The 20,683-nt window shown below is 49.7% G+C and overlaps 9 protein-coding genes across 9 annotated transcripts; 5 read left to right on the forward strand and 4 right to left on the reverse strand.

The window, feature by feature from the left end:
* Positions 1–565: 565 nt before the first annotated feature.
* On the forward strand, positions 566–1,504 carry FIESC28_08644 (uncharacterized protein; the record flags this gene model as incomplete). Its single annotated transcript, XM_031162782.1, has 1 exon — positions 566–1,504. The coding sequence occupies one exon, from the start codon at positions 566–568 to the stop codon at positions 1,502–1,504; it is 939 nt and encodes a 312-aa protein (XP_031013144.1).
* Positions 1,505–1,638: 134 nt separating this feature from the next.
* FIESC28_08645 (uncharacterized protein) lies at positions 1,639–3,737 on the reverse strand (the record flags this gene model as incomplete). Its single annotated transcript, XM_031162783.1, has 4 exons — positions 1,639–2,225; positions 2,272–2,861; positions 2,906–3,095; positions 3,146–3,737. The coding sequence occupies 4 exons, from the start codon at positions 3,735–3,737 to the stop codon at positions 1,639–1,641; spliced, it is 1,959 nt and encodes a 652-aa protein (XP_031013145.1).
* Positions 3,738–4,360: 623 nt separating this feature from the next.
* Positions 4,361–4,746, forward strand: FIESC28_08646 (uncharacterized protein; the record flags this gene model as incomplete). The annotated part of the gene is made up of 3 exons (XM_031162784.1): positions 4,361–4,392; positions 4,490–4,604; positions 4,675–4,746. 3 exons carry the CDS (start codon positions 4,361–4,363, stop codon positions 4,744–4,746), a joined length of 219 nt encoding a protein of 72 aa, XP_031013146.1.
* A 661-nt stretch (positions 4,747–5,407) lies between these two features.
* FIESC28_08647 (uncharacterized protein) lies at positions 5,408–7,997 on the forward strand (the record flags this gene model as incomplete). The annotated part of the gene is made up of 7 exons (XM_031162785.1): positions 5,408–5,432; positions 5,501–5,620; positions 5,681–5,748; positions 5,797–5,925; positions 5,976–6,209; positions 6,264–6,722; positions 6,771–7,997. The coding sequence occupies 7 exons, from the start codon at positions 5,408–5,410 to the stop codon at positions 7,995–7,997; spliced, it is 2,262 nt and encodes a 753-aa protein (XP_031013147.1).
* Positions 7,998–8,335: 338 nt separating this feature from the next.
* On the reverse strand, positions 8,336–9,492 carry FIESC28_08648 (uncharacterized protein; the record flags this gene model as incomplete). Its single annotated transcript, XM_031162786.1, has 3 exons — positions 8,336–8,463; positions 8,517–9,250; positions 9,311–9,492. 3 exons carry the CDS (start codon positions 9,490–9,492, stop codon positions 8,336–8,338), a joined length of 1,044 nt encoding a protein of 347 aa, XP_031013148.1.
* An 868-nt stretch (positions 9,493–10,360) lies between these two features.
* Positions 10,361–14,998, forward strand: FIESC28_08649 (uncharacterized protein; the record flags this gene model as incomplete). Its single annotated transcript, XM_031162787.1, has 1 exon — positions 10,361–14,998. One exon carries the CDS (start codon positions 10,361–10,363, stop codon positions 14,996–14,998), a length of 4,638 nt encoding a protein of 1,545 aa, XP_031013149.1.
* A 361-nt stretch (positions 14,999–15,359) lies between these two features.
* On the reverse strand, positions 15,360–16,748 carry FIESC28_08650 (uncharacterized protein; the record flags this gene model as incomplete). Its single annotated transcript, XM_031162788.1, has 3 exons — positions 15,360–16,366; positions 16,431–16,513; positions 16,567–16,748. 3 exons carry the CDS (start codon positions 16,746–16,748, stop codon positions 15,360–15,362), a joined length of 1,272 nt encoding a protein of 423 aa, XP_031013150.1.
* Positions 16,749–17,323: 575 nt separating this feature from the next.
* On the forward strand, positions 17,324–18,119 carry FIESC28_08651 (uncharacterized protein; the record flags this gene model as incomplete). Its single annotated transcript, XM_031162789.1, has 2 exons — positions 17,324–17,620; positions 17,676–18,119. 2 exons carry the CDS (start codon positions 17,324–17,326, stop codon positions 18,117–18,119), a joined length of 741 nt encoding a protein of 246 aa, XP_031013151.1.
* A 1,104-nt stretch (positions 18,120–19,223) lies between these two features.
* On the reverse strand, positions 19,224–20,143 carry FIESC28_08652 (uncharacterized protein; the record flags this gene model as incomplete). Its single annotated transcript, XM_031162790.1, has 3 exons — positions 19,224–19,586; positions 19,642–19,845; positions 19,898–20,143. 3 exons carry the CDS (start codon positions 20,141–20,143, stop codon positions 19,224–19,226), a joined length of 813 nt encoding a protein of 270 aa, XP_031013152.1.
* Between the last annotated feature and the right edge of the window lie 540 nt (positions 20,144–20,683).

The raw sequence follows: 20,683 nt of genomic DNA on the forward strand, positions 1-20,683 counted from the left end.
TGAGAATATGAACAAAGCTCTATAAGTAATGATTTTGCGACTTCACTTACACCATGAATGTGCACTATTCAATACATATTTGGGATCCACTTACACCTTGAGTTAAAGCCAATCGTTTAAACCGAAATCACAAAATAGCCTAATGATTGACCTCATATTACTCGGGCGTTACCTCCATCTCGATTCTCGATTCTCTTTGCTCTTACTAGTGAAGTCTCGGCACTGCCTCTTCAAAGCCCCCCCACTAATTGACTCTCGCATTCGTCGTATTGTACCCAGAGTGGAGTGTAGATCATAAGTTGACCAATCACAACCTAAGGAGCTTGCCACAGGGCTGAAAGATGCCTTGGGCTGTCCGAGGAATATAGCGCCGTATTCTTCGGTTTCAGCGAAGATCACATCGTAAATGTGATCATTATGAGGGAGCTCGTGAGAATTGGTTGTGTATATATATCGCTTGTCCCGGGTTGGGGATTGGAGATGGAGGAGAGTGATCAAGCACTTACACGACTTACACTGAAGATACTACTGCAAGACACTTTTTACTTTACTCGAGAAGATCAAAATGCCTACAAAGGTGGAAACAATGCCGACTTCAGTATCATACCTCAACGGTGGCTCTTCCACATACTCGAACCCCCCTCCTGAGTATGAGACCGAAGCTGTAGAGCTATCCCGCATCTCACTAGCATCCTCCTCCACAAACTCTCTTCCCGAGTACACTACCTTATACAACAACAACATCGCCTCAACCTCGGATACAGAAGTCTTCTACCCAACTAAGCAACTTCAGATCCAGGCACCAGGGTTTCCTCTCATCAGCCTGCCTCTGCCACCACACCCAGACCCTATCTACATCTTCAACGTTGGACCAACAGGCGATATTGACGAAGCCGAATATGTTTCCATTCGACCGGCTCGTAACTCAGGATCATGCTTCCTAGCACGAGCAAAAGATGAAGTACAGAAACCACTCTGTACCACGACATATCGCTTCGGGCCAGGCAAGCCCCCCAAAATTCGTCTTGAGAACGGAACATCTCAGAACAAACAATCTGAGGAAATCGAAATAAGCTGCAAGGGCGTCTTTACTCGCAGTGTAGTCATGCGAACCCATCTAGGCACCTTCGAGTGGCGGTACAGTTCCCGTGCTGAACGCCGCGCCGCACAAACCTCTGTTGGCGAAGAAATTGACTGTTTGCTTATCCTTGACCAGGTTATGAAAGTAGCCGTAGCAGGCGGAAAGCAGGAAGAGCGACGACGCAAGGTTGGTCAGTTCGTGCGTAGCAATGGACTCCGCACTCCAGGCTCAAGAAAATGTACTGCTGGAAATGGAGGGCGACTCATGCTTGATCTGCGCGAGTGGCTGGATAGGAAGGACGAAAGTATCGAGATGGAGATCCTTGCTGTTGCAAGCTGTGTATCGATGATGAAGAAGGAAGTCGACAGAAGAAGAATGCACCAGACTATGGTGATCATGGGAGGTGCATCTGGTGGTCCTTGATTTGTTGGAACGGTGACTTAGTTCATGTGCTGGAACTAAATAGCGATAGTTTGGTTTAAGTGTAGATGAGTTCTTCTGAGATATCCGAGACAGTAGCCGCTAAGAATATATATGTCCTTCCTCTTTTAACTTGCTCAGTCTTGTACATCAACCACTGCAGTTTTCTCTCTAGGTCCCAGCTCGAGGACTTCTGCCGAAGCAGTCTTAGGCTTCTCGTCCAGATTCGCATTTTCAAGATCCTTCTTGCTGCACTTGCACTTGTACCGCACCGAGCATCCTTGCTTCTCACCAATAAAAGGGTCATTGCGGCACGACTTGCCAAACAACTCAAGAAGCAAGACCCATGTGGTCAATGCGAGAGTGATGGAAACGAGATTCAACGAATTGAGGCTCTTGGCCAAGGGCAAGCAGAAGAGGATGAGGCAGACAAGTGCCCGGTTGGCCAGCCGAGTCTTTTTAGATAAGCGTCGAGTTGACGGGTGGCGATGTCCATGACAAGCTGATATGACTCCCATGAAAAGCAATGCGATAGCAAGACCATGACAATAAAAGTACCGGATTCCATTGGCGATCTCGGGCTCTGCACGCTCGATGTAGTGATCTGTCAGATGCTCAGGGTTTGCGCTCGGTGTGTCAGCAACCAGAACGAGCTTAGATAATCCAGCAGATGCGAGGATATAGCCCATGATGAAGGGAAGGTGAGCGTAGTGCCATATCGAAGCTACAACAGTTAACACGAGAACGCTGACGTAGACCTGAAGACTCACAAGTATATACAGCGCGTCTGATGGCGTGTACATCGATGTTGCTTCCATCGACATCGAAGTAGATCCAGTTGAAGACAAATGCCTGGCAAAGCCCAAGAATAGCCTTACCCAGAAATACATCGACTGTATAACCTCCATGACTCTGGAACATGGGTCCCATAACAGAGTATCCAAACACCAAAGAAACAAAGGCATTGGTCCGTTCAACTCGATGCTCAATGTTGACGGCTGGAAAGAATTCAAAAAGGCCAGAAAGATATCTCGCAAACCGTTTAGGCTGTGAAGTTGTCCGACCCCATTGAAATAGTCCCGTCAAGATGCTTTGACCACACATATCCAAGGCAATAGCAACCCAAATAAGTCCTAGTCGAGAAGGCATCTCAACATGGATACTGGCGATCCAAATAGTTGCAGGAATGATGATATTGATAGCCTGACAAACCATAACACCTCGAACCATTGGGAGAAGATAAGCGGTATATAGGAAATGCACGATACCTCTAAATCGAGCAGCAACGTAGAAAGACACCAGCATCGTGTATGTGTTGTGTTCGCCCTCGTAAAAGGCATATGTCATGTTGGTCGAGAACCTGTTCAGTTAGTAAACGTCTTATTTCTTTCCAAGGCCACGTACCCCAAGAGACATGCAATCTCAAACAGAATTTCAAGCCGAGTGAAGACATCGTCTGTCTCGAACCAACTCAAGATCAAGGTGATATCGGACCAGATTTTCCAAGACATAATGAACGTAATCGCAAAGCGCAGAAGCTCTTTGCCGGTCGGTTCTGCCCAGACATGTTCACCATTGACGTGGATAATACCGACTGTGATCTTGTTTAGGTCATGGCTACCATAGTAGCACTGGAATACTCACCGTAAAGAAGATCGAAGAAGAGCTCGATGGCCATAATTTCAGTATTGTCTGAAGCACGCCACAGCAGGCCCTTGTGAAACCATTGCTTTATGACTGGCTTCTTGAAGAGCTTGATGGTCTCCCCTAATCGAGGCTGACCCCCACCAGAGCCAACTGATAATGTGTCAGACGTAGACATGTTTGATGAGTCGACATTAGGTGCAGGCTCGTCATCATCATAAGTTCGCAATTCAGCGCCGTAGCCAAACTTGTCGAAGTTGGCATTCAGACCGGATGTGCTAGTTGAGAGTCGTTCCAGGTGGCTATTGACTAGATCGAGCTGACTCTGCATATCTTCCCATTCGTCAAAAGCAGGGCCATGCTTTCGACGAAAGTGATCACGACGACCTTCATGGTGATCTCGTGTCTCTTTGAGATAATTGTGGTGTTCTGGTGATCCATGGATAATAATTTCGATCTGTGTATCACAAAGGTCTCCATGTTTTTCACGTAACTCGTTAACGTCCTCTGGAAGAGAGGCAATCACCCTTTTCCCATTGGGGAGGGTAAACTCCTGCGGTCGCCGACGTCGAGCAGAAGGGATAAAAGACATTTCAAGAGAGACGACAGAAGTTGTAAGGATAAGAAGGACAACCCAGCACCATTATATGAGGAGAAGCTGAATAGCTGCAGGATAAGCACAGAGGCCAATGGTATGTGCTTATTGGGCGGCCGCCTCTATAGTAGCCCCTGCTGTCTTGATGCCGCTACTATTGGCTTTTGGTGATGTGTCTCACGGCTTATTTGATTTGAAGCTGCACGACCCTTGGCCAAGCCATGCATATTTGAGATAAGCATGTTGTTTCACTTAAGCTTAACAAGACACGAGTAATCATGACTAAGGAATTGAAGATGATTGTGTCTATTATTCGTATTGAGAACAGAACAATGTTTAACGAAAAGGATTAATGAGAAGGATTGTTAGCTCGTGAGAATAGGTGAGATGGCTGCCGTAAATTGATTAGATCCAGGTACGCAAGGGTCTTCCCGCTACACTAACACCAGCTTATATCACGTGACATCATCACCTCCCGGTTGTTTCCCGGCTCTAGCAGCAAATTCGGCCTAAGGCTACCATTTCTAGCTCTGCCGTCGTCCGGTAATTCGGGGCAAAGATTCAGCCATCACCAACTATCAAAACCAATCCCTCCCAATTCAACCTCCAACACCGCCAATATGCCTGCTGCGTGGAGAGCCGCTGGTCTTACGTACGTCAATTGAACCCTTAGACATCGCCAATTTTATCGCCTGCCCGCCGAGCGACCGTACCCGAGCATCGAGAAGCTAACATCTTTTTCCCGATAGCTACAACCGCTACCTGGGCATCGCCGCCCGCGTTGTCCGCCGAAGCTTGAAGGAGGACAAGAGAATCGCTGCCGAGCGCCGAGGCGAGATGGAGCTGCGATTCGCCAAGTGGAATGTAAGGCGACACTGAACCTGCGACTATCGAGATAAAGCGACAAAAGACTAACGGGTAATTACCTCAACAGAACGGCAAGCAGGGTGAGCCCCAGGACCTTGCCAAGGCCAACGCTGCCATCGCCGCCGAGAACGCCGCTTAAGCAAATCGAACGGGATAAATGATTGCGCGTGGAAATTTGGAAGCATGGCGCCTGAGGGGGGCTGCTCGGTTGGGATGACATGGAACTTGTTCACCAAGAGCCGCCGACTGCATGCACCTGGTGCCACTGTATCATTAATGATTGCTACAATATAACAGTCACTCAAAACTACGATTGCAATTGAGGAACAGGAATTGCTGGTGATGAATAATGTCCAACGAATTGTATCGTGATGTGATGTGATGGTCGCAGTGGAACGTAGATATCTCAACTTTCTGCCATTCCGGCTACAGCCGAAACGACGACAACTCTCCACAAAAGCGTTAGATGAAGACCGCATTAGCAACTCACTCTGTCGTAATATCTCTACCATGGTCTTGTCCAAACTTTCTCACAAAATTTATTAACCAATACATTGCCATAATGTTGTTTCGACCAAACTTCAAATAAATCAACAATCACCAAGTAAGTAGTACGTAGTGGTGGAGCCATGATCAATCATGGTTGGGAGATAGGACATAGTACATCCCTTCTCACAGCTTAACTTCCTGTCAACACATGATACTGAATTCTTGTCAACACAGATCTCAACCCACACAGATGGTGCTCGGGCTAAAATATTAATTCATAATCCCATCACTTGTCGCTTTACTCAATCGACATGGCCGACTCAGGCATTCCCGATGGTGGGTACCCAACAATACCTTACCTGAACCTCGAATTATGTGATGTCAAAGTCTGACCGAAGGCACAGATATCGCGAGATTATCGCTGGACTATCAATATGAACCTCCCCCTCCGCCACCTCCAGATATTAGGACTGTGGGAATAGTTCCTGTCGATATTACAGATAAATTCTCAGAAGCTGTCAACAGTAAGTTTTCGTGCTTGGTACTCCCACCATGACCCCGCCATCCACTGACTCTTACTGTAGCCTTTGCACCCGGAGATCTCGTCAAAGATGACATGTTTACGTTGTTTGAGTCCGTTGCGGCTCTTGAAGTGAGATTTCAATGATTCAATCACCAGATCTAAGGCTGACGCACTTAGATCATGGACCCTAAGATGGATAGCGGTTGCGTAGAGTCAACCGATGAGCTTGAGGAGCTCTACGATGTTACTCGGCCACTTCTGCCCGAGGAAGTGCTGGGAATCATAGATCAGCTTCTTTGTCATGAAGTAAGTGCTTTTTCTACCTAGCAAGACCCGAAACTAATTTGTCTATTTAGATGGCCTGGCATCAAGGATATCCTCTGTCGCAGACACTCTTCACCAGTGTGTATGCCGAAGCCCTTCTGACACCCACGCCGCGAACTGTCGAAGATGCCCGTTTCGTCCGAAACTCCAACGCTGAGTCTTCCGGAAATTCGAGCATGCTGGAAATCTTGAGAGCGTATTGTCTTGGTTTGCTAAAGGCCTGTGGCTATGTGAACGAGCGAATCAGATCAGAACACTACTACGAGGTGAGAACGAACAGAAAGTCGTGAGATTCTGACTCGGCTGACAGAGACGAACAGGAAGAAGATTTTGTGACAAACACGTACCATCGTACTCTTCTTGCAGAGATACAACCTGAAGACATTCAAAAGTCTGTCCAAGAGGCCAGAAGTCTACTCGGTACACTGAACGAAATCAGCGATGATCTCAGAGAAGCCCTGGACCAACGGCTGCAGCTAAGATCGTGTTTCCTAGATGCTACGGAATGCCCCAAGCATGTGAGGGAACCCGATGTAGCGAGAAAACCATGGCTGCAATGTCTCGATCTCCTCCCTGCGATCAAGTCTTCTCACGAGCTAGGTCGATCTGTTGACGAGGCTTTCAGCGCCAAGCTACAACGCAGACTTGCCAGTACCATGCCTCCGAGGCCGATTGTGCAGTTAAAGTTCGACGATGCATTCGAGCACTTGTCGAGATTGTTCAAGGATGGCGCTGAACTAATTGATGTCCTTAACTACACCGACTCTCAATCTCTACAGGTAAGCGGGAATATTCTCCTCGGACAAATTCGTACTGACAGTGCTTAGACCTTCGTTTATTACTTCCAAGCCAAGAAGCCCCAACCGCTGGTCTTTGTGCGAACTTTGCTTCAGACCTTTCTATTTAACGAGATGGAAATCTTAGGTTCAATGAGCATCCGCCAGTTACTGGACGACGACTTTTCAATCGTGACCCTACCAGCTAGCATTCAACTTGATCGCAGCAATGATGAAATCGAGGTTCCTCAAGATCCCCGGTTTATAGTTGCTGAACAAATGGAGCTTTTCCGGAAACGAGCTGCACAACCTTTTCTTGATATTTTCAGGACATACTGCCAGAACCGATGCCGTGTGCGACGCACGCTCTGTCACGTTATTAGGGACTGGGAGAACCTTCAAGTCGACGCAGAAGAGATTGATCAAAACATCCAAATCAAGTTGAACGAGGAGCCCATGAAGCGGTTGACCGGCACAAACAGTGTTCCGGTAGAGACATGGTCGCTTCCACTTTCTTCATGGACGTACTTGTACAAGATTCGCCAAATGGAAACGATCGTGCAGCTTGGCTTCGAGCTGGAAGTTTACCAGCCAGATGAACTTGCCGGCATGTACTGGTATCTCAACTACCTAGCCAAATGGAGGCTACAGCACGCCGAAAGGATCAAATCATTTATCGTACGAAAGGTCGAGGAGTCGCGTGCGCCCTCCAGACCTCGAGATCCTACCGTCGATCGCCAGCTTGAACGATCTCTTGCTTTTACTCGGCTCATGCTTCTTGATGCAGCTGTTACATGGGAATTGTCGGATGCGCTATCATGTGTTTACACGATCTTGCTACGACTGAAGCTGATCAAGCTTCCTCCACGACCGTACAGCAACGACGAATTACGTTTTGATCTCCGCATGCGACCATTTGCCGCGATTGGTCTCCCACCTCTACCTAACTTCCAAGAGTTCACAGAGGGTACTGCGCAGCCAGAATCATCTACAGTAGATATCCTCCGATATGCAGAGAGGGCACTTCGAGGTGCGAAGCAAGGACTTGAAGCTTTAAGCAAGTTGCCTGCCAGGGATGCGTTCTCGGTTGGCTCTCACGAGAAATGGGTTACGTCGAAGAAGAACGCCCTCAAGGCATGCATCGCAACAGGACTTGCAATCACGACAGTCCAGAAGGCATTGGAGAAGGAAGCGGAGGACTCGATCAAGGCCGAGGTGCCAATTCCGGATAAGTGTTATCACGACTGGTGGATTGTGCCTCGTGTAATCCCTGCTTAAGAGATATATAACAATACCTAACGAGTCAAAAAGAATCAAATAGATTTCAATACGTATTTCGAAACTATAAACATACATTTGGGTATCCAAATGAAAGTGACCTCCTTAACCAGCTATTCCGCAGCCAGCCTTGACTCTACTTGAGCGGACTGCAAACCAAAGAAACCAAGAACGCAACGCCATCCCCACAATAACAATTCCAAGATGATAACCAAATGCATTCTCACCGCAGATGCTTTTCGATATTGGACGGGATACTGAAAATGATTGGATGTTTCAATACACTGATAAGACGATGGGTCTTGTGGGACCAGCGCTTAAGCTAACGTTAAGGTAGTTTAAGCGACGACGCGTCGGCGAGCGGCCTGAGCCATTCGGAGACGCACGGTCTGCTCGTAAAGGACGTCCTTGAAGGCGAAGAGAAGAGCAGCAGTGAGCACACTCTGAGTAATCTTGGGTCCAATACCTGGTGATGACAATCAGCGAATGGCCAAGTGTAGGGAATAATGCAGTACTTACCTCGGTAGAGACCGGAGTAACCATTCTCACGCACGATGCGAGAAAGAGTGGCCAAGGAGCCCTCCTTCTTACCTCCACTCTGAACGTGCATCTGAGACTTGACAGTGATGTAAGGGTAGGTAATCGCAGTAGCAAACAGCTTGCCCAGGGCACCAAGGAAGAAGGCAACAGTAGGAGTCACCTTGCGACGCTTCTCAACCGTGTTCTTGAGCTGCTCGAACAGAGTGTACTGAAGAATGGGGTTAATGACGAGGACAAGAGCTGGGATGACACCAGCGAAAAGGGCCTGGGGACCCTCGTTCTTGAGAAGCAGCAGCAGAGTGCCGATGGTGCTGGGAGCCTTGGCAGGCTGGGAAGACTCGCCGGCCTCAACATCCTTCTTCTTCTCCTGCTGGCGAGTAGTGACTCGGGTGTTGACAACCCAGATGGGGTTGGTGATGATAACGGTAGCGGAGCCAGCAAGGGCACCGGCGATCATCGACTCAACGGTAGTGAGCTTGGAGCCAGCGCGACCGGCCTTAGCAGCGGCCTTCTCGAAGAAAGCGCGGGTCCATTCGTACCAGTAGTAGTAGACAAAGTTGGTAATGCTGATGCCGAAGAGGGCCGAGTTAATACCGGCGTAAAGACCCGAGATACCCTCGCGAGCGATAATGTTACCAACAGCCTCGCTGAAATTGCTCTCGGCCTTCTTGGACTCGACCTGGGCGCGTGTAGAGAGAGTAATAAGAGGGTAGCTTTGATACTGTTAGCGCATTGCGTCGCATTGGGATGTTACAAGCATCTTCGATACTTACGTCAGGATCATGGACAAAAGGCCACCTCCAGCGCCAGCCAAAGCGTGAGCGACATTGTCATTTTGGGGGATGGCGGGAACTTCGGGCGCCTTTTCGATCTCAACCTTGTTTGGTGTAATCTCGACCTTTGTAACAGGGGAGTCGATCTGAGGAGTAGTCTCCTTTTCGGCGTTGTCTGACATGATGCTTCCTGAAGATGTATATAAGTATTTAAGCAAGATTAAGCGAAAGCCGTGTAAAAAGTTTGTTGCTTAGATTGAATTGAGTTGATGGAAATGAAATGAATTGGAGAATGTATAATAGAAAACCTGGGGAAGGGATCCTACAGTTGCGCGGGGCCGTGCTTAATTATGGATATTTAAGGTCTGGCTGGTATTAGATTATTGCTTCGACAGCTCCAAGAGGAAATGGAAGTACCTAGGCCTGTTCTCGGTATCGGCAATGGCAGGATGTCTCAGCTTAAAGAACAAGGACCTCCTCCTGGTGACAGAAGGGAAGAAAGATCGTTACAGGAGGGTGCTCCCTAAATATACCGAGGTCGGGACGGGAGTTGATACCGAGAAAGACATCCCTAAAAGTCGGCCACTGTTCCGCATCTGAAAATGAGGTCACTTCCCTGCATGTGACGTGGGGAAAGAAAGGACATGGGCCGGTAACTAGAGATCTTTACCGTGCAGTGCCCTACGGGCAGAGCTTAGCCGCTAAACCTAATTAGGTAGTTATTCTGAGCACTGTTAGCAAGCTTCGGAGCCAGGGAGAAACAAAAGATGCGAACCAGAGAACAAAGGCACGACGACGCTATTCCTAATCAGGCTCAATGTCAACACGCCCGCCACGTCCCCCCCGGTCAAAATCCAACGCACACCGCGGGTTGGCTTTGCTTCATGAACGGGCGGTAATAGTGCGCGCTTGCATATATGCATTCGGCACTTTATTTTTTTTGCATTCCAACCCATGAATGATTAAATCAAGCACTAGTCGATGCGAAAGCGCAAAAGCTTAGCCGTTAATACCGACTCTTTCTCTGTTCGCTGGCACTCGCTGGCCGATATGAACACGCCCAGCGCGGATATTATGTCCTCGCCAGATCCACTAAATGATACCGTTGAGCAGCCGCCTCGGAGTCAAAGCAAGACTCTAAGTGCTATGCCTCCTTCAACCACGCGCAGAATAGTACGAAGCAGTCAACGATCCAGTCGATTTTCATCCGGAGGATTAGGAACGTCGCCCAGGAAGCAGACTTTTGAACTCGAAGTTGGAGATAATCAGGCGCCCCAAAAATTACTAGTTACGGTCGAGACGGAAGAACCAGTTGTGACGGCAGCACCGAGCAGCGCGCGTCGAAAACTATTTCAAGATAGTCCTTACTTGCCGGTGGCGCGACGGAGAGAAATGGCGACCACTACGACCGTTCCGTTAAAACAAACGATTGAGGACCAGGTGCAAGATCCTGACGCGACTCCAAGAAAACGAGGTCGCCCGAGAAAAAACAATGGTACACCTTTACCGAGCGCAGGAACAAAAAGAAAGGGAACACCAATAGCAGGAAGCCCGCGACGGCGGGCACGTATATCACAAGATACGGATACGGCAGAGAAGGAGAATACTCCACAGCCTACAACAGGCAAGAAACGACGAGGCCGACCCCCGAAGAATCGATCCATTGAGCCGCCTAGCGATGTAGGGAAGGAAATAGAGGAGGCGACTTCAGATCTGAAAAGCGCCCAACAAGACGTCCCTGTCGACGATATCACATTCGCCAGCGATGGATTCGATCTTCCTCCGATGCGCGCCGACGACTCTCAAGCCGATAACGACGTGACATTGGTAATCACACCTTCAGAAGCCGAGGCAAATCAATTGCGCGCAAACCGGACCACGAACAATAGCGCGGCTGCCCAAACTTCAGAACCCGACTCGGATATCTGGATGGCGACATTGGACGATGAACCAACTCCAAGACCCGCAAGTCGCGCAACACAAGCTGTGCCCGTTCCTTCGAGCCCAGAGCATGGCCGAGATGGCGAATCATCGGATTTTGGAGATTATGGATACGGACCTGCCGGGAGCGACGTTTCTTCTGCAGACGAGCCTCAAAGCGACACTCGACCTGGACCCGAAGATACCGTTGCAGCAGGCGAAGACTTTAGTATGATTTTTATGGACTCGCTCCCATCGTTACAGGCGAGCTTGCGCAGTTCAATGCAGGAACATACCGAGAACGATATAGGCGAAGAGACGAGCATGATTATTAACAATACTTTGGAATCGCTACGGCAGTCATTACAGGATCGCGATAGGCCACAAACGAATGAAGAAACTGCCAAGCAAGGGGATAAGAACGAAGCACCCAAAGAAACCGCACCGGCAAAATCCCAACAGGATCTTCGACAATCTACCATTCGCCCACCCCTAACATTCTCACCTAACCGTAACCTATCTTCAAGGTGGCTTCAAAGCCCTCGGAGACCAGGCTCTTCCCCTTTGCGACACCAAGTGCTACTAAAGTCGAACGCGCCCGACGTCCCTGAAACCACTGGATACCGTGGATCTCCTCTCGCATCCCACCGATATGACGCATCTCACCTCGAAAACGAAGACTCAAACGCTTATGACGATTCTTTCTCAGAAATCCCTGATGCTGTACTGGAAGCAGCTACACCCCGCCGTCCCCGAGCGACTGCTAAGAAGGTATCACTTGAGAAAGAGGATATTCAAATGGAAGACGCACAACTTATCGAGCTCGAAGATGAGCCTGAGGAACCAGAAGTTCAAGAAGAGCAAGACCGAGGAGTTGAGGAACCAGAGGTTGAAGAGGAACAACGAAACGAGGCCAATCCGACAGCAGCCTCTAATGTAAGCGCCGTCTCTCGTTCTGATGCAGGGCGTCTTCCTACCCCTGACGACACGCCTCCGAACATTGGAATTGAAAGTGACAACAATCAGAAGTCAGCAACTGCCTCACGGAACTCTACCAGATCAGTCTCATCCAGGGGTTCTTCGCCGAGAAATCGCACAACTAAACCTATAAGCCAAGTTCAAGCGCCCCCGGAAATTGTGCATGAGATCATCGATGAAATCGTGGAGGAGCAGGCGGACAAGGGCGATGAACTTCTGATCGATTTTGATGCCCCTGCCCAAGAACCCGATGACCATTCGGATCTGGATGATCAGGACCACCAATTCTTGGATGAGCCTGGTGATCACTCTGATGTGGATGAGCAAGTGTTTGAGGAAACAGTTATCGATGACCCTGTCGTTGCGGAACCTGAAGTGGTACAGGAGCTACCTAAAGTTGTTGAACCACAACATCCTCGGCTGTCTTTAGAAACTGAGATCCAGCAGCCAGAGGTGACACCAATGAATCAGCTCACGTCGCCTGTTCAGGAACCTCAATCTCAACCCGAGATGGTGTCTGAGAGGGCCAGGCGCCCTACGCTGTCTCCTATTGTTAGAGCAGGACGTGCTTTACAAAGCGTGACGTCGGATCCTCCATCACCTGAGGCCCGTGACCAACATTTGCGCAGTCCCTTCAGGAGCTCAGCTAGCAGGGAATTGGGACCAAGGGAGTCTCAAAGCATGCGACGTCCGAGTGCTAGTCCCGGGAAGTCTCGTGCTTTCCCCGAGGTTGGCCAAATTCCTCAGGGCGACGAGGCATATGAAGATCCATTTGGGACCAATAGCAGACACACAGGACAGCAGAGTTTTATGGAAGCTCTCGAGAGGAGCAGTCGCACTTCCTCGCCACGTCATAGACGGACTGCATCTAGAGATTCTGCCGCCAGCTCGACGCGTTTCCAGGCCCCTAGTGAGGGTGGCATGAGCTGGGTGCAGAACGAAGGCCCCATTAGCCCCAGCCTTCGTGGAGATGTGCCTCTTGATGCCTTCGCGCGAACAACAAGACGTGAGGCCCCACCAATTTCCCATGGCCAGATAGACGGGGTAGTGGACGTCCCGGATGACGAGACTGAAGATGCAGGCGACGATATGGATTTGTGGGAGTTTGAGGCGCAAAGGTCAAGTCCTCGTGCAGCTCCTAAACCACGGGTTGAGAAAAAGCCAGAATCACCTTACCGCAGACGGGGCAAATTGCCCAGCCGGTGGGAGAGACCAGTTGCTCGCGAAACTCAGAGGGTCCCAAGTGATGAGCAGCGAACGATGAGCGAGATTGACGAAAACGAAGGACCCATGGAAGAAGACGTTGTGCCTGAGGCGGATGCTATGAAAGTTGCCCCTGCAGAACCGGCTCAACCAGAAGAGTATTCGCTTGTTACTCAGAAGGAGGGTACTAAAGAACCCAGCCAAGCTCCTGCAACTGCAAAAGCGAATCGATTCGATCTGTCGAACTTCTTCTCGTCTCCCGCAATCATCCCAGGAATGTTAGATAAGCTCTCACCTCTGAAAAGGATGTCTGTCTTCGGGGCGCGGCCTGCTGAACCCGACCCTGAGCCTGTGATGGAACAGACGCTACCGACAAGCTCCATGTTTCCGCAAATCCCCCAACAAGAGCTTGCGCCTCGAGGGCAGCCAAGGCTTGGTTTCTTCTCACCCGTCCGCCCAGCTCAACCCGCATCGAGACGAGAACCCTCTGAACACTCCGAAGAAGAGACATATTCTCAGTCTAATCAGTCGTCCCCAGCTCACCGTTCGGAGGCATCTTCAGCACATGAAGAGCACGACGTATCGATGCAGGAAATATCTGAACAACCAGAAGAGAGGGAACAGGAGGATGATACTGAGGAGGAAGAGCTAGAGGAGGATGACGCGGAGGCGGAAGTTGATGATGAGATGGAAGTTCAGCCTACTGAGCTGCCCTCAGTGCCTCGGAAAGCGAATTTTACACCTGAACGTCGACGGCTCAATCAGTCCTTCTTCAAGGCATCAACTCAAAATACTGTCCCTGAACCCGAACCTGAGCAGGAGTCTATTCCTACTACCGGAGCACCCACTCCACCGCGGATGCAGCTCTCTCACGCCGATATTCACAGATGGACACAAGAGACATCCAATGCCAGTGATGACTCTCCGGAACCAACCCCAGCTAAACCTGCTCCTCGCCCTGCTCCCCGCCCGCTTCTCCGACCATTGCCCCCGAGAAACGCCTCTCCTACTAAATCAAGTCTACGTTCTCCACTTAAACCTCATACTCCTGGTCGTGTGGTCGAGTTTACGAGCAGCGTCCTCTCTCCTATTGAGCAGGCCAAGGTCCGCCATCAACGCCGACTCTCAAACTCTTCGGCAGGATCGCAGGCTAGCAACGGTGCTCAACGGCCGCGTGTGAGACTACCGCCTCGCCAAACTACCAACAAAGAAAACAACACTTTTGAAAACCCTGTGTCTAATTCGGGACTACCTATAAAACAAACACGTCCCGAACCTCTGTCACAGACGGTCTGGACCCGAAAACATTGGCTTCTGCTCGATGATCTGCTTCAAGAGCGTCGCCAAGGCCCTTTTATCACATATTACGAGCGTTGCTCGGACAAGTATCTTGGAAAGATGGTTCGCAGCCAGGGAGAGGCCATGACGCTGGAGCGTTGGCACCTGGACTGCGTCGATGCCTTCAAGACCCAAGTCGGCGGCTGGGATGAGGGGGCTCTGGCCAAGCGATTGTTCGCCCTGATTCTGGGCGAGCGGAGGAGAAGTCAAGAGGCTTCTTCCGGAACTGGACGAGTTATGTTCCACTAAACTATGCGGAGATTATCCCTCTGTCACATGTTTTCTTTTTGCATTGAGTTACGAAGTATGGCATATTTAGCATTCATGAGGCGTTTTGTTTCATGACTACCTAGGTTAGGTTATTGTCGTTTGGAGATACCAGATACGAACCATCGTTTGTACTTTTTTCACGCCATGTTAGCTCATTCAATACCCTTTTACTGGTTGAGGCATTGTCTGTATAGGTTTGGGTCATTCATTAGGAGTCACAGGCACAGTATTATACAACAATGAACAAAAACAAGCATTAATCAGAATAGACGATCGTGTTCCCTCTTGAAACGCCTAGTCTAAGATACTGTGACATATTACATACAACGGGTGGCCTAATCTATTCCAGCATAGACGCCTGGTTTGTGTACAAAACATCCACAACGCTGCTCAACTTCTCGATGGTTGCAAGAGCCGCATCGTACGACTCATCTCGGTGAGTCTCGTCAAAGATGATGAGGCAGCCAGCGCCCTGGTCCAAAACACCAATAATAACCTTGTCCAAGATCATCTGGGAGAGCTTTCGCTCAACTTGCTGAGTGTCGAGCCCAACCATCTTGGCGATATGGTCGATCTCTACCCGCGAGAAAGGCTCAATAACCTTGATAAGGTTCTGCTCCAACATGGCGTCGTAGAGGCGACGAAGGTGGTTACGAATGAAAGCGTCGCTACCAAGCTCGTAGCGGTAGGAAGAAAGTGCACGCTCATATTCCTCTAGTGATCGGTTCGAGTGGGCGCGAGCAATGGCCTTCATAGCTTCGAGGTTTTTGCCGGCGTACTTGAGTGCTTGCTTCGAGGTCATAAGGTTGTTGACATCGTCTACCAGGTTAAGCATGATCTTGCAAAGGAGCATGTATTGCAGTGCAGCCTGAGCTCTGGTGCTCTCATCTTGGGAGTGGTAGCCATCGAGAGCCTCGATGAAGTAAGAGAAAGCGGTGTTGAAGTCCTTATCCTCAGCATGAAGCATACCACTTTGCATATCGAGGTTGGCTTGTAGCATAGGAGGGGTGTATACGCTGGCGGCGCTGGTTCGTGCACTGGTCAGTGCAGCGCGGGACTTGGGAATGTTGCCGAGGGCGTGGTAAACTCTTGATTCAAGAAGCTGGACTTCCACGAGACGGAGCTTGTCGTCAAGGCGCTTGAGCTCGCGGAGGAGGTTGTTGATCAAGCCGAGAGCTTCATAGTAGGATTGCTTGGCCATTTGGAGGGCAACAAGGCGGACCTCGAGGTCCTGTCGCTGAAACGCGCGTCGCTCAGCGGTTGCCCATTCTATGCAGTCCTTGGTAACGGAGATTTCGATATCGGTACTGTCGGGGATTTCCTTGATGAGATCGAGCAGTTGGCGGACTACGTCACCATGTTAGCTGACTGCGATGCATGGGCGCAAGATTATGTGGTTTTCAAGACATACCCAACTTGGCCGATTTGGCCTTTGCAAACGAAGAGAACACTGTCCGGCTCTCCTTAACCAAGTTCACCAATTCTTGCGTTTTCCTATTGTAATTGTTAGCGGGGCACAGGAGAAGCGGTCGTGAAGCGGTGCGCACTTCTCATCTCGGTAGATCTCTCCTAGGCTGATCAACGCAGACTCATACTCGCGAGTAGCGGCATCAGATGTGGTGCTAGGAGCCTTGGAGATAATGTCCTTGTAGATGGCCTCAGCCTTTCGTGGGTCGGACTTGGCGAGCTTCTGCGCTTCCTGGACCTTCGCCGATTCGGCCGCCGCCATTGTGAAGTATGTGGTTTTCTTTGTCGGGGGGATTCGTATGAAGAATTGTATGCGCTATGCGGACGGGGGGAAAGCGCTGATTCGGTGAATGATAGTAGTTGTTATGATGAACTTGTTTGGTTGAGGGTGGACTTGAAGCAAATGGATAGCAATAACTGTAGCTACCTTACCTTAGCCTCCAGGTTGCCAGAGCACGACGTAGACCAGCAAAACAGTGGGCCTCCACAGCCTCAAGGAAACGTCAATTGGGTCGATGATACAACAGCGGGCTTTCATTGATCCGCGGCTACCCTAGATCATCATGCCCTGCTAAAGTGGGGGTTTCCAGCGCTCATGGAAGCTTCCCGTCCCCGGAACAGTAGCCGGCGCGACCCTTCGACATGCGAGAAGCGAATCATGCCGACAGCTTAAAATTTCAGTCCTAACTCGGAGCTCTAAACTTCCTGATAGTCCACCTACCATAAGCCATTGCACACTTTACTTAAGTGCACCAGCCTCTCCTCACTAAACCTTCACTCGTCACATACTCTCCTCCCCTCCATACATCTTTAATTTATTTCCCCATATACTTCACAATGTTCCGCCAGGCCATTGCCACCTCGTCCCGCGCTCTGCGAGCTGCTCCCAAGGTCGCCGTCCCCCGACCTTTCATTCAGTCGCAATTCCAGGCTGCGCCTGCTTTCACTTTCAGATCCGCCCAGCCCGCCGTGTCGAGATGGTACAGCGACGCCAAGGAGTCTGAGGCCAAGCCTACCGAGGAGGCCAAGTCGGAAGCCAAGTCTGAAGAGAAGCCCGCGGAAGGCGAAAACGATGAGGTCGCTCAGCTCAAGAAGACTCTTCAGGCCAGGGACATCGAGGTCAAGGACTGGAAGGTATGTGGCGATCAAAAAGCCTCAAATTGTTTTGACAATACTGATTATCTTGTAGGACAAGTGCCTGCGCACTGTCGCCGACTTCCGCAACCTTCAAGAGCGCACTACTCGTGAGGTCAAGTCTGCCAAGGATTTCGCTATTCAGAAGTTCGCCAAGGACCTTGTCGACAGCGTCGACAACCTCGATCGCGCCCTTGGAATGGTTCCTCAGGAGAAGCTCAACGCCAAGGACCGACCTGAGCACCTCGAGGATCTCGCCAACCTGTACGAAGGTCTTAAGATGACCGAGGACATTCTCATGAACACCCTTAAGAAGCACGGTCTCGAGCGTCTTAACCCTGAGGGCGAGAAGTTTAACCCCAACGAGCAGGAGGCTACTTTCATGACTCCCCAGCCTGATAAGGAGGACGGCACCGTCTTCTTCGTTCAACAGAAGGGCTTCAAGCTTAATGGTCGGGTGCTGCGCGCCGCCAAGGTCGGTGTCGTCAAGAACAAATAAACGCATATCTCGACTCTAATATGAGAGGTGATGTGTCGGTCACATCATCCTTGCACAATTCGCATCACGCGTGTACTATTAAACTCGGTTATCGGTTGGCGTTGGTTCCTTGTATAATGCTCCCCTCATGATGGTCATTTTTTTTTCAACTTGTATGATGGTTAGGTGCTTGGTTAGGAGAAGAAAAGTTTCAAGAGAGTTGGGACATTTGTACATAAAATAAGACGTACGTGTATAACAGTGGAAGAAAGCGGAAGATATGAGGCAGCTGAAGGGTGTCACTCATGACACCTAGGAGCCATGAGGTAGAAATGAATACCTATGCTGGTAACTCAGCTATGATGACGATGAATCCAGAAAGTCGAGTATAGAATACGTTGAAATAATTCGTCGCGATGCATGAGTGACTCCGGTACTATATAACTAAACTGAGGGTTCCTTTCTCTTCATGCGACAGACAGTTCTACTCTTAATCACAATGATATCACAGGACGGGCACACAATATTACTTGTTAAATCTTTATTCCAACAATCCTATCAGCTCAATAAAACCACGCCAGAAACACTAACAAAAGAAAGGCCAACAAAACACCTGGCACCTCGACCCTGCTTGATGCCGATGATGCAATACATATAGAAACAGGCCTGTAGTTCTGGTTGCTCCCCTATCTTATAAGACACTTTCAAAATCAAATGTGCGCGCTTCCTCCCATGCCATGCCATACTTTCAATCCCAAAACTATATCCCCAATGCCGTAGAGATACATCTCCTAAGTAGGTAGATAGGTAATGGAGGGAAGTGTTTCCCAGCAACGCCCGCGATGTCGTCTCTTCGGCCTGTTGCTTACCGGAAAATCCTACCAGTGTTAAAACAGCAATGAAGGTAAAGAAATAACGTAAGTGTAAATCGTTATAAAAACAGTATTCATGCGATGGTCATTACAACTCTTTTAATGCTGGCCCACCGAGCTGCCTTTCTTGCTACCCCTCCCGGTCTCCTCTCCCCAGGAGAAGATGACAAGAGAGATGGGAAGACATTGATGAGTAGGAAAGTTCCTCAAATCCAAGAAAACATTCATTCATCCATCTCCAGTCGTGGGTGCCTTAGAGGATTGGACACCTTCTCTTCTTCCTCTTAATTTGCCCCACCCCGGGTGTTGATGATGTCTTTCCCTCCTTGGAAGAGCCCGAGGCTGCTGCGGCCTCGATTGTTTTCCGATCGTTGGCAACAACAGTGTTGATGGCCTGCTCAAAGATCTCGTCGACACCTCGCATCTCCTTACTACTGCACTCCATGTACTGTGCGTTCATCTTCTTAGCCAACGCCATGCCCTGCTCAGTAGTAACCGGGGTAAGGCCTTGTGTCTTGAGCATATCAATACAGGTCTTCTTGTAGCGAAGATCTGATTTGAGACCAACGAGAACGAGAGGAGTGTATGGGCAAAAGTGTAGAACCTCTGGGTACCACTGGTGAAAAATAATTAGCATGTCGTAAAACTGAGAGATGGCGAAGGTCACATACCTTATCGAGGACATTGTCGAGAGAGTTCGGACAATCGATAGCGAAGCATACAAAGATAAGATCGGTCTCGGGGTATGAGAGAGGTCGAAGACGGTCGTATTCCTCTTGACCGGCAGTATCCCACAATGCAAGCTCCACCGTCTTACCGGTGGCAGAGTGGATAGGATAGGTGATGTAGTTCTCAAAGACGGTTGGCACGTATTTCTGTCTCGTTAATATTGATGCCCAACAGTAGCGGTCGCCAGGGGTCGCTTACCTCTGGGAAATAACCCTGACTATAGCTGATGAGCAAGCAGGTCTTGCCACAGCCACCATCACCGACAACAACAATCTTCTTGGAAAAGGTGGGCGCGTCTGTGACGTGAGTCGCTGCCGACTCGCGGCCCGTCGACGAGCTCATAGTGGTGCTGACGGTACCCTCGCTGGAACGAGTGCGCTCTTGACGTCGGAACTGTTCGTTGGTGTCAAAGTAAGAGTTGCGGTACTGGTGAGATGATGCCATGCTTGGGCGCAAGGCTGTAGAGTGAGTCGCGGGGTGCGAGCGCGAGTCTGTTTAGAATCGCTCTGCCTTTAGTGTGCAGTAGGTCGATGAGTGGAAAGGTGACCTTGTTTGAGATACGCCTAAGTTGTCGGAACTATAGTGCTCGTGTGTTGTTGATGCGGGGTGTGAGAGGATAATGCTATCGAGTGCCCTGATGCGATATGTGTATACGGGAGAAGAGTGGAATAGGAAGCTGAAGCTAATGCGACGCGAATTGAGTTGGAATGCTGGAGCTAATGAGGCTCAATGTGGTTGAGTGATGGATGGATGGATGATAGTTTTGTCTCGACTTGTCTTGGGTTGAGTTAATAAGTTAGGTAGGTTGTGTTGTTTGCGGCAAGTTTAAACTACTTGGTCAAGTCCAACAAGCGGAAGGACTATGGGGAGTCAAGTCGGGTCTTAGTGTGGCCTTGTTGCACCACCAAGTTACCCGAGTAAACATGTTGACAGGGCAACTGTCATTGGGGGAGGGTGGAGGCTACAGTGGTTGCGGGCAGTAGC

The sequence above is a fragment of the Fusarium coffeatum genome (assembly GCF_003316985.1).
Source record: "Fusarium coffeatum strain FIESC_28 chromosome Unknown BRIP53273_contig_206, whole genome shotgun sequence".
Classification (NCBI taxonomy): domain Eukaryota; kingdom Fungi; phylum Ascomycota; class Sordariomycetes; order Hypocreales; family Nectriaceae; genus Fusarium; species Fusarium coffeatum.